The sequence below is a fragment of the Staurois parvus genome, unplaced genomic scaffold (assembly GCF_062004578.1).
Source record: "Staurois parvus isolate SC_StPar_1 unplaced genomic scaffold, SC_StPar_1.0 ptg000525l, whole genome shotgun sequence".
NCBI lineage: Eukaryota > Metazoa > Chordata > Amphibia > Anura > Ranidae > Staurois > Staurois parvus.
Window position 1 is genome coordinate 10,495,272 of NW_028318321.1, and position 12,246 is coordinate 10,507,517.

Below are 12,246 nucleotides of genomic sequence, written 5' to 3' on the forward strand. Positions count from 1 at the left end.
CAACTTAAAAACAATCCTACAGACCTGGTCGTGTTCGTAACCTGGGGACTGCCTGTAATGGAGAGAAAGATCCTTGGGGTGAACTGGTGCCAGACACAATATCTTTGTTAAGATGATAAGTAGATGAACAAGTGGCAGACACAGGCAACACAGTGGGCACAATCCACTAAGCGGTATCTTACCTCATCTGAGTACACAGTAGGATACCGCACAGCATTTTTTAAAAAACAAGTTTGAATTCACTAAAAAAACGCTACTAAAATACCACATGAGTTATTTTATACTCATGTGGTATTTTAGTATTTTATACTCATGTGGTATTTTAGTGAAAACCATGTGTTAATGTTTCAGCTGTCAGTGGGCTTCCCCACTTACAGCTGAATGTAAAAGAAAGAACTGCCGGCAATAAAAAAAAACGGCATGGGGTCCCCCCTCCATCCATACCAAGCCCTTTGGGTCTGGTATGGATTTTGAGAGGAACCCCTACACCAAAATGTTTTTTAAAAATGGTGTGGGGTCCCCCCCAAAGTCTATACCAGACCCTTATCCGAGCATGCAGGTCAGGAAAGGGGGGGACGAGCAAGCCCTTCCCCCCTTCTGAACCATACCAGGCCACATGCCATCAACATGAGTAGGTGCTGTGGGGCAGGGGGCTCTCCCCCCCAAAGCACCTTGTCCCCATGTTGATGGGGATAAGGACCCCTTCCCACAACCCTGGCCTGTGGTTGTGGGGTTCTGCGGACAGGGGGCTTATCGGAATCTAAAAGCACCCTTTAGGAAGGGGGCCCCCAGATCCCGGCCTCCCCCCTATGTGAATGAGTATGTGGTACATGGTACCGCTACCCATTCACAAAAAAAAAACTGTAGTGTGAAAAAAGACAGGAGACAGGCTTTTACAAGTCCTTTATTAAATGAAGGAAAATAAAAAAATGGCCCCCGAAGTAGATCCAACATCAATCACAATGCCCGCTACCGCCGCTGACCCGAAAAAAAGAAAAAAAAAAGGCTGACGCTGGCTCCCTGCCGTCTGACTGCTCTGCTGGCTTGACAGTTCTTAAATATGTAAGGGGTGGGGTCACCCAGTGACATTACGTGTGTGACCCCACCCCCATGTGATATTATCGACCGGGGCATGCTGGGTTAGTGATGTCACATGGGGGCGGGGTCACATACATGATTGTCACTGAGTGGCCCAACCCCTTACATATTTAAAGAATTATCAAGAAAGCAGAGCAGGCAGACAGCCGGGAGCAAGCGTCAGGAGCAGAGGCTTTTTTTTTTCTTTTTCGGGTCGGTGGCCATCGTGACTGACATTTGATCTAGTTCGGGGGACATTCTTTTTTTTCTATATTTTAATAAAGGACTTGTCAAAGGCTGTCTCCCGTCTCTTGTCTTTTTTCACACTACAGGTTTTTTCTTGTGAATGAGTAGCAGTACCCCATACTCATTCACATAGGGGGAGGCCGGGATCTGGGGGTCCCCTTCCAGATTCCGATAATCCCCTCGCCTGCAGACCCCCACAACCACAGCCTAGGGTTGTGGGGAAGAGGCCCTTGTCCCTATCAACATGGTGACAAGGTGCTTTGGGGGGAGGTGCCCCCCACCCAAAACCACCCCCCATGTTGAGGGCATGTGGCCTGGTATGGTTCAGGAGAGGAGGGGGGCGCTTGCTCATCCCTTTCCTGACCTGCTGGGCTGCATGCTCAGATAAGGGTCTGGTATGGATTTTTGGGGCGACCCCCATTTTTTTTTTTTTTACATTTTGGCATGGGGGTTCCCCTCAAAATCCAAACCAGACCCGAAGGGCTTAGTATGGATGTAGGGGCAAGTACCATTCTCCTGTACGTTGTTTTTTTATTATTTTTTAATTTCCGGCAATGACAGCTGATGACTCATAGGTTGTTAAGGACTTGGCGGCCACCCATTCCTTAACAACCCATGACAGTTAATGACAGATACCAGTACATACCGCAAGCCTGGACAACTACTTAATTACCGCATGCATTTAATTATCTGTTTTCGTTTGTGAATTAACTTTAAGGTCTTTTTATGCGGTATTTATTTTTTTGCTGTTTTCAGTAAATACTGCATACTAGCAATAGTGAATTGACATTTTCAGTATTGCATGCAATATGTGGTCATGTGACTGACTTAACTCATGCGATACGTTTTAGTGAATTGTGCCCAATATCTTTATTATGGTGAAAGGCAGATGAACAAGTGGCAGACACAGGCAACACAATAACTTCTAAAAAGAAGATACCACTTTGGGTAAAAAGGAGGCCTGTGTCCTCAAAACAATCTTGTCTTTATGTATGATGAAACTGAGCTTCCTACAGGACAATACTGATAACTCAGAAACCTTTCCTCCTAAAATGATGGTCATATCATTACAACTTAGTTTGAAGATGTAGGTAGATCATTTGTTGAGAGAAAGATTGGATTTGTCCCATGCCCTGAAAATGTTTCATGCAAAAGTCTCGAGTGGAATTGAGAAACCAATTAATTAAAGGTGGATACCACCAATCCTAGCAGTCGCATATACAGTAGCAAGGAATATCAACATCAGAAATGAGACTGTTGAACATGATTCTGTAGGTTTCAACTTTGCCCAGGACAGGAAGACCCTGACATGAAAGATATTTATGCGAAGACCCAAGAACTCCAGATGTGACACTCTTAAAGATGACTTCTTGATGTTCAGAATCCATCTCAAATCTTGAAGGTCCTCATCATGACTGACACATTGGAGTCCAAGGTGAAGGAGATTTGTTTTCGCATGAAGGTGATTGTCCAAGTATGCAGTGATTGGAATACTTCTGAGATAAGGAAGGAATTCGAGCAAGGACCTTTGTAAATACACTGAAGACTTAGACAAGGCCAAAGTGAAGGGCTACAAACTGACAGGGGTTGTTATGCACAGCAAAAGAAAAAAATCACAGATTACTTGGAAAGATGTGAATGTGTAAACAGGCATCCTGTATATCAATGGATGCTAAGAATACTCCATGAGAAATGCAGGAAACAACCAACAGAAAAGATCCCATCCAAAAGTACTGAAGATACACTATATTGCCAAATGTATTGGGACACCCCTTCAAATCATTGGATTCATGTGTTCCAATCACCTCCATGGCCACAGGTGTATAAAATCAAGCACCGAGGAATGCAGACTGCTTCTACAAACATTTGTGAAAGAATGGATCGCTCTCAGGAGCTTAGTGAATTCAAGCCTGGTACCATGATAGGTTGCCACCTGTGCAATAAGTCCATCCATGAAATTTCTTTGCTACTAAATATTCCACGGTCAACTATTAGTGATATTATAACAAAGTGGAAGCAACTGGGAACAACAGCAACTCAACCACAAGGTGGTAGTACACGTAAAATAACAGAGCGGGAGAAGAACATGCTGAAGCGAACCGTCACCAACTGTCTGCAGAATCAATAGCTAAAGACCTCCAAACTTCATGTGGCCTTCAGATTGGCACAACAACAGTGCTTAGAGAGCTTCATGTGATGGGTTTCCATGTCCAAGAAGCTGCATTCAAGCCTTACATCACCAAGTGCATTGCAAAGCTTCAGATGCAGTGGTGTAAAGCACACTGCCACTGGACTCTAGAGCAGTGGAGACGTGTTCTCTGGAGTGATGAATCACGCTTCTCTGGCAATCTGATGGATGTGTCTGGGTTTGGCGGTTGACAGGAGAATGGTACTTGCCTGACTGCATTGTGCCAAGTGTAAAGTTTGGTGATGGGGATCATGGTGTGAGGTTGTTTTTCAGGGGTTAGGCTTGCATCAGCATACCAAGACATTTTTCACAAATTCCAGCTTTGTGGGAACAGTTTGGGGATGGCTCCTTCCTGTTCCAACATGACTGCGCAGCAGTGCACAAAGCAAGCTCCATCAAGACATGAATGAGTGGGTTTGGGGTGGAGGAATGTTATTGGACTGCACAGAGTCCTGCTCTCAACCCAAAAGAACACCTTTTGGATGAATTAGAGCAGGGACTGCACCCAGACCTTTTCTATTTAAGAGAATGCCCAAGAACTCCAGGAGATGTGAAACACTCAAAGATGACTTCTTGATGTTCTTCAAGGTCCTGTGCGTGTAAAGGCAGGCGTCCCGATACTTTTGGCAATATATTGTATAGGAAGGCATTAAGAGTATTTAAATACAATATTGGACGAATGCTGCCCTTTAGTTTCAGAGATGTAAACTGGTTTAAGTAAAAACCTTGAAATATTTCTGTTGGAGGATCAGGAATAATAACCCTCTGGTTCAACAACCCCTGAATAGCTGAAAGAAGGTCAATCTGATGTGCTGAGACACAGGAAACATGAAGGAAAGAATCGAAGCAGACAGCAGAGGCAAAACTCTATTTTGTAACCTTTTGATACTACCTCTTTCACCCATGCATCAGCTATGCGTATTTTATATTTTTGTCCACCAAAGAGCCAATAAAGAAAATTTCCAACAAAGAGTAGGCATAACAAAGCCTCCCTACACGATTGCTCCACTGACCAACACTTAAACCATAGTGCCATTGATCTGGACAGAAGGAAAGATTACTCAAAACATAACCTGGGTAGCAACCAGTGCCATGTCGCACACGAAGTTCACTGCAGCAACCATCTGGTCAACAGTTGACAAGTTAAGTATCAGGAGGTTTCAACTACACAGTTACATAGTTAGTCTGGCTGAAAAAAGACAAAAGTCCATCCAGTTCAACCATTAAAAAAAAAAAGTTATAATCCTATATACACAGTTGATCCAGAGGAAGGCAAAAACCCCCCAGCAAAGCATGAACTAATTTGCTACTGCAGGGAAAAAAAATTCCTTTCTGATCCCCAGAGAGGCAATCGGATATTCCCTGGATCAACTTTAGCTATAAATGTTAGTATCCAGGTATATTATGTGTATCTAAGAGAGAATACAGGCCTTTTTTAAAGTGATCCTCTTTATTATCCAGCCTGAAAGAGAGATCACCGGCAAGATGGCCATCACTGTGCGGCTGTGATTTTCTCTCACTTACCTCATCCACAAGATGTTTAATTTTTTGTCAGTTTATTTGAAATTTTTAACTGATTTCCAGATTCCATCATTTCCTGTAGAATATCTTTCAGCATTCACTTCCTGTAGGCCATTTGCCAGAAACCTTTGCTTCCTTGTTACATCACAGAAGAGGGCAGGGTAGGCTGTGTTCACCACTCTGGACCACACCTTCCTTATTTCAATACCACCTTCCACCAACTTCCTATACAATTTAATTGAGAATCTCCTTTAGATCTCCCATCAGCTATGTAATACAAGGGACGGTCTGCTTTGATACAAATTTCATAGATTGTTCAGGTGTGTCCTCCTATTCCATAGTTCTGGTAAAGCTAAAGGAACTTGTACGGAGATTGTACAAATCGATTACATAGTGAATGGCTATATTTATACAAGTACATAGGAGGGAGTGGGTGGAGACACTCAGTTGCCAGGCCCCCATTCACATCTCCATGTAGCGGAAACTCACATTCCCGCATGCGTTTGTTTGGGAGATTTTGTACGCATAGGGCAGCCCATTCACTTGAACGGGCTGTTGTACACTCAACAATCTCCCAAGAAAAGCTCTGAAGGAAAATGTATGTCTTTTAGGTCTGTCATTTTGTTCCCCCCCCCCCCCCCACTCCATTCTATATTTTGTACTCCATGTTGATTAATTGTTTTGTATTATACCCAGAATGAGTTAATGAAAATATGCTGTGTCAGTTATGTGTTACAGAACTGTACTCACAATATTCTTCTATTTCTTATTTTAGCTTAGCCTTGGTAGAGGCGGAGATAGTATCCAACTATTTCTTTGTTTTAACAGCACCTGTTTCTTGTTATGATATAATTAAAAGTCAAATACTTCTGCCCCATGGGAAAGCAACTGTTGGATACTTGTAACTGATTTCAAGGCATGAGAAAAATCATGTTCACAGCCTTGACAAGTATCTAGCGAGATTCTATTGTATGTAGCAGATACGTTTTTTAAAACACTGTAGACACTTTCCTTATTTCTGGGAAAGTGAAACTCCGCTTCTCATCATTCTTCAGAATTGACGTCAAAGCTTGTATTATTTGTATTCAGCCAATTAATTACTGACAACGCAGCTTTTTGATACTCTGTGCCCCCCACCTTTCTTTTTTCTGTTATATTAATTTTCTTCCCGATAATAAACTAGAGAGATTGATTTCACCTATCAGTGTGTGTATGTGTCTGTTGCTTCTGGGTGAAGTCAGTCCTCCGGACGCGTCCGTATCTTCAACAGACTGACCAAGACAGATAGCCAGGGGCTAGCAACAACCTTTCAAGCTCCAGGCCGTAGCTTTTGGTGTGTTTGTTGGACTTAGAGTAACATTCAATGACAACACAAACACTATGCACATTTGCAGCTTGTTTCTGAAACGCATGGCAAAGCCTGCATTTTCTGTGCCGTTTGCCATGCATTCGGAAACACACAGATGTGAATGGAGCCTCTTTGTTCTTGTGGAGCATTTTTCCTGTGACACACATAGGACAGCCCGTTAATTTCAATGGGCTACGGTACATGTGGCAAAGTAGCTCATGGGACATTTTAGAGTGATGCAACTTGCACATGTTTTACTGCACGTTTTGCTGCAATTGTCACCCGTTTTTTCATATGGCAAAATGTGTGCTTGTTTCTGTGTTTGGTGTGCCGTTAACAATTAACAATACTAAAAGTGCAACTAGGTAATTTTAGGTGTATAAAGGTTGCCATACACTTCAATCTCTTTGTACAATCTCCTTTAGATTTACCATAACTATATAATAGGAGGACACACCATCTATCCAATCACTCTGTATCCAATCAAGCAGGCCCTTGCACTACAGCAAGGGTGTCCCGTGGGCTGCATGCGGCCTCAGTGAATTTAGCATTTGGCCAGAGCCCTTCTGAAGGAAATCCAGGCAAATACATGTGTGGAGAGATACCGGGGATGCTGTGAAAAAAAAGTTGATGGGTGAAGGGTGTGTGTTTTTAACCATTTTAACACCCTGATCACATTGGGTGTGACTTGGCATATGATTTGCATGCCATGCGACTATGGTTTTCATGCCATGCGACTTGCAAATCTTATGCCAAGTCACACCCAACTGTCCTCTATTAGAGCAGTCATATTGGTGCGGTTCTGACTTGGTCAGAGCCACACCAATTTCTAAAATAATGCATGCACTACTTTTGGTGCAATTTGCATAGATATCTGTGTCAGATATCTTGCAAATCGCACCTGAAATCGGCAAATCACCCAACTTTGAAATCGCGAAACTTCGCTGTAAGTTGCATGATTTCAAAATTGGGGTTGATGTGACCAGGGGGTAATACTGGTCACTTTTACCCCCTTCTTGCCCGGGCCAATTTTTAGCTTTCAGAGCTCTTGCACTTTGAATGACAATTGCGCAGTCATGCAATGCTGTACCCAAACTACATTTTTTATCATTTTGTTCACACAACTAGAGCTTTCTTTTGGTGGAATTTAATCACCACTGGGTATTTTATGTTTTGCTAAATTATCGGAAAAAAAACATTTTGAAAAAAAAATTTTTTTTCTTCGTTTCTGTTATAAATTTTGCAATAATTGCTCTTCATAAATTTAGGCCAAGATGTATTCTGCTACATGTCTTTAGTGGAAATAACCCAAATCAGTATTTGTTATTTAGTCTGTAGGAAAGTTATAGAGTCCACAAACTATGGGATATATCTGAAAATCGATCAGTCCTGAAGTACTGACGGCCAATCTAATTTCTTGAGGCCCACAAATGTCAGGAAGGTACAGATATCCCTCAAATTATCCACTTTTTGCAAAAGTAGACATTCTGTGATATTTAGTAAGAGGCATGGCAAGCTATTTGAAGTTGTAATTTCTTGACATAATTTTTTGGAAAATGAAGAAAGATAAAAAAAAATGTTTCACCATTTTTTTTTTAACATACTGTCACCAGTGCAGTACAGTGTCATCATATAACTGGTGTGGCAGTGTTCAGGGGCACTGACTGGTGACAGTACAAGAATAAAATAATAATTAAAAAAAAAACATTTTAATTTATATTTTAAAATTTGTTATTACATTTTTTTTCTTTTTTTCATGATTTTGTTTTCATAACAAACTGTGACCAAAGTTGTATAATGTTACCATAGTAACATTGTACTACTCTGGGGGAGTGATCAGTATTTTTTTTTTACACATTATGATTGCTTATAGCAAACAATTTCATTGCTATAAGCAAGCATTTAACTGAATGAAATCGATTCATTCAGGTTTTTTTGTTGAGTAGCTGTGATTGGCCACAGCTAATCACATGACACAGATGGGCTGTGATTTTCCCAGTATGTACCATGTGATTACTGTGACCAATCACTGCTAGTGACACAATTGTATACAATGGAGGCACAATCCGGGAGGACGTCATATGACGCCCACCCGGATCGATAAGAGTCCTGCTTTGACGTCATTTTGCTATTGGCGGGGCGGGAACTGGTTAATGAGATCAGCTGGTAATCTGCTTCCTGGACTTACTGACTCCTCTGTCCTAAATGTACATATCAAGAAGTGATGAAGAAATACAGCAAGGACTGAGGTAAGGCCTTGTTCTCAAAATCAGAGAGCTTGTATTTTCTTGCAACTGTGGTACATTAATGGTATATTGCTGCATATGGGAGTTGGATTTGAGAAAAAAAAAGTGAAATTATCCTTTAAAGGAAACTGAGCAGGTTGTGCGGTGGGAGAGGCTGTAGTCTCAAGATGACTGGCCTTCAGTTTTCCTAGCCTACTGTCTATTTCTTCCATAGGCAGCAGTACAACCTTTGGCAGCAATACAAGCCTTATATTCCAAGCTGTGTCTCTCAATGGGCAATAGAGTATCAAGTTTTGCTAGTTAGTCATGTGTATCCAAAATGAATACAGCATCACCTTGTACATTAAAGTAGAACTCCTGTAAGCTGCAATTCAAATAGTTGTATTTCAGGTCAGCCTGCTGTGCAGCTTTCTGCTATTATTTTAACACTTATTTTAAGTTGGTTACTTTAAAATAAGTGACACAAGACCTGCCACGCTTTTACATTCTGATATGCATTGACTGGTGGGAGTCAGGTGGACCCAGCACATGACCACAGTATTACCCACTGCAACAGTGGTTGACGTTTTGGAGACATCTAAGCTAAAACATACAGCTTTCCTTAGATGTGTACAATGGAAGACAACCTGATTCTATGAGTTTCAGGTGTTTGCAGTCCAGATCACACTGCACATCACTAGTATGAGCTCCCCTTCTATGCACCTTACTTCTCTTTTATAAATGGATAGACCACACACATTATAACTGTGGCACCCTCGTAGAATAGGTTGCTAGAGAGGTACAGGTAAATATGGTTCTTTGGCTCCTCTGCAATCATTGGAGCAGTGTGTGATTATTTTTGGTTGTCCTGGGTCTCACTGGCTGCATTAAGGTTGCCACCTCATCCCTTTAAAACTGAACATCCCTAGGCTGCATGCTCAACTGCTTTCCCTTGCCTCCTGGTGGATTTTAGAAGGCAGTGAGCTGGAAAAGGCAGACCTTTGGCCTGAATATTTATGTGGATTCAACCAATCCCTGGGGGAAGGCAGTGGAAGGAGGATGTCCAGTAGGTGGATAAGATGTGCATAAATAGTCAGGGGCCTGTAGCAGCAGAGTTATTGTCTAATAGCAGACCCCAGCCTGAAGGGCTGCTACCCTTTTGGGCAGTGCAGCTGAAGTTTACAGGAGTTCATCGAGGTCCCAGCTCAGTTGGAGCTAAGGGGCCTATTTTCTCAAAATAGCTGGAGCCAAATCCAGGGATTTCGCTGAGGATCTGGTCTGGGAATTCACTGGAGAAATGTCTGGCTGATATTGGATGAAGGTATCCAGGTATCCGGGTACATTGTAAGTACAGGCCTAAGTGTAGGATCCTAGTGACTGCTGCTACTATCCCTTTTGAGCTTTAGCTCCAGTGCTGCTGATTTGGGACCTTTCCCTTTCCTTGGAGTCCCAGAGTTGCTTACTCCTCTAGTGTCTGTTAAGAGGTGATTATCTTAAGTAGTGTATACAAGACAAAGAGGGGTTTAATTACTAAAGCTGGTTCATTCAGAATCTCCTGTACTTCTGCATAGAAACCAATTAGCATCCAGGTTTTATTGCTGAAGCTTAATTGAACAAGCTGAGGTTAGAAGCTGATTGGCTACCATCCACAGCTGCAACAGATTCTATGAGCACCAGGTTTAGTAAATAACCCCCTGAGTGTCCTCTGGTTTTCTTGCACTGTGTTCTAGAGTAATCCATAGCTTCCTGTGCCTCAACCAAGTTCAACATGCACTAAAGCATAAAAAGAAACTCAAAGCTTGATCATTGCACTGTGAGATTGTCTGTGCTGCTGTGTGCATGATTGCTTCAACACCAAATTGGGAAGAGAACTTGGGACAAATTAGTGGGGAGGTCGAAGAGCCTAACCTTACACAATAAGAAGCACAGCAAGTCAGCTATATTCACAGAGAAACAACAATGCATTTACACATAGAGAGCAAGACAACAAACTGTACAATACAATGTCAGTAAGGCACTTCAGTGGGCAGGGTTGTCTGCAGATAACACATTCAGAATGCATAAGACGCTGCTACATTTGTTTAAGAATCATGATCACACCTCTGAGACAATACCCAAAGCAACATACCAACTGCTGCAGAGGAAATACTGCATCCAGTGTGCACATGGAGGGAGCAGACTCTGCAGCTAACCCTTTCTCCTTGAGATAAAACTGGCTTTATGGAATTTCTGTGCACCACACAGGCCACAGCAACAGTGACACCCCAGGTAGCCCAGATGGCATGGCTATGGTGGCCAGTGGTAATTGTGAGAGGTTGGACATAACACAGACAAGACGTGTGCCTGCTGCAATGCCCTTCAGGCAGGACTAAACTCTAAAGTATACTTTCAAATGTGTTTTGATGTGTTTCCATTGATTTCAAAAGAGAACACATCAAACAGAAATGTGTGAAACTTAGAGGCACATAGTGGGGAAGATAGAAAATTAAAGAGCAGCAGCATTTTGTACTAAGCTTCAAAGTACAGAAAAAAATGGGTCAGCAACCCATTAGAGGGATATGACTGGAGTTCTTTGCAAACTAAACATGCACTTTATGAAGTAAACGTCCCCTTTCATTAAATAAACCCAATGGTATCATACTTCCTGCTTCCAGAAGCTGAGGTGGAATTTTGTGTTATGTAAATCTACCGAAAACTGAATTATTATTTTTTTTAGGTGCACCAACCCTTTAATTGTCTCTCTGTAGGTGTACTAAAACAGGCCCCAGTTTTCACTTTTATTAATACATTATGTTTGATCATAAGACTGTCTAATTGTCAAAAACAGGAGAACCATAAATATAAACAGCAATGAACAAATTATTTATAATGCAAAGCAACCAATAATGGCTTCTCTTACCATATTCAGACACAGAGAACTTTATTTTGTACATGTCGGGAATGTTTATTGTGTAATCTCCGAGACTAAGCTCATGTGCCAGAGGGAAGCTAAGGGAAGCAATTCCTTGATTTGGAGTGACATCTAACCATTGTGCAATGCGATTGTTATCCGGATCCTGTGAACAAACAGGCGACAGATTGAATAATTTTAACCACAGACCACTTTGAAGGTTTTCTGCTACCATTGGGTCATCCCTTGCACAGACCAATTATCACTAGAGATGATCCAACTGTAAGCTAGCAAAGATTAGGCTGTACATGGCTGCAGACAGACCGCATACATAACCCCAAGAACGGGGAGGCAGCCCCTATATGGAATGGACACACATTGACTGTAAGGACTCAACCGCACAGCCAAGATTGACAGGTAGCCAGGGTTCAGGTGAATGGACTTAAAAGAAGAGCCTGAGCACCCAATGTCACTCAAGGTTGATCTCCTTTATTCGAACTACAAAACACCCCCTCCTTATCTCCATAACATAGAGGAGAGGTGTTCTGCAGTCCACAGAAAGGAACTGGGCCGGGATGACAACATTGTTTGAGAGTTTAGTTCAGCACAGGCAGAATACAAAGGAAGTAGGTGCTTGGTAAATTTCTGGCATTTTTGCACTTATTGAACAGATGTAGCAAATAATTTCAACTGCATATTTAACAGGTCAAGAGGGAGCAAATAAGAGGAGTTCATTGTTAAGGTTTATATA

General features: G+C 42.0%; 1 protein-coding gene across 1 annotated transcript in view; it reads right to left on the reverse strand.

Annotated features, from left to right (window-relative positions):
- The window catches only part of LOC149451737 (alpha-2-macroglobulin-like protein 1), a 224,293-nt gene that overhangs the window by 171,870 nt on the left and 40,177 nt on the right, over positions 1-12,246 (reverse strand). The window contains exon 6 of the mRNA XM_089690335.1: positions 11,505-11,661. Within this exon, the coding sequence (XP_089546461.1) occupies positions 11,505-11,661 (157 nt within the window). The remainder of the gene's footprint in view (positions 1-11,504; positions 11,662-12,246) is intronic.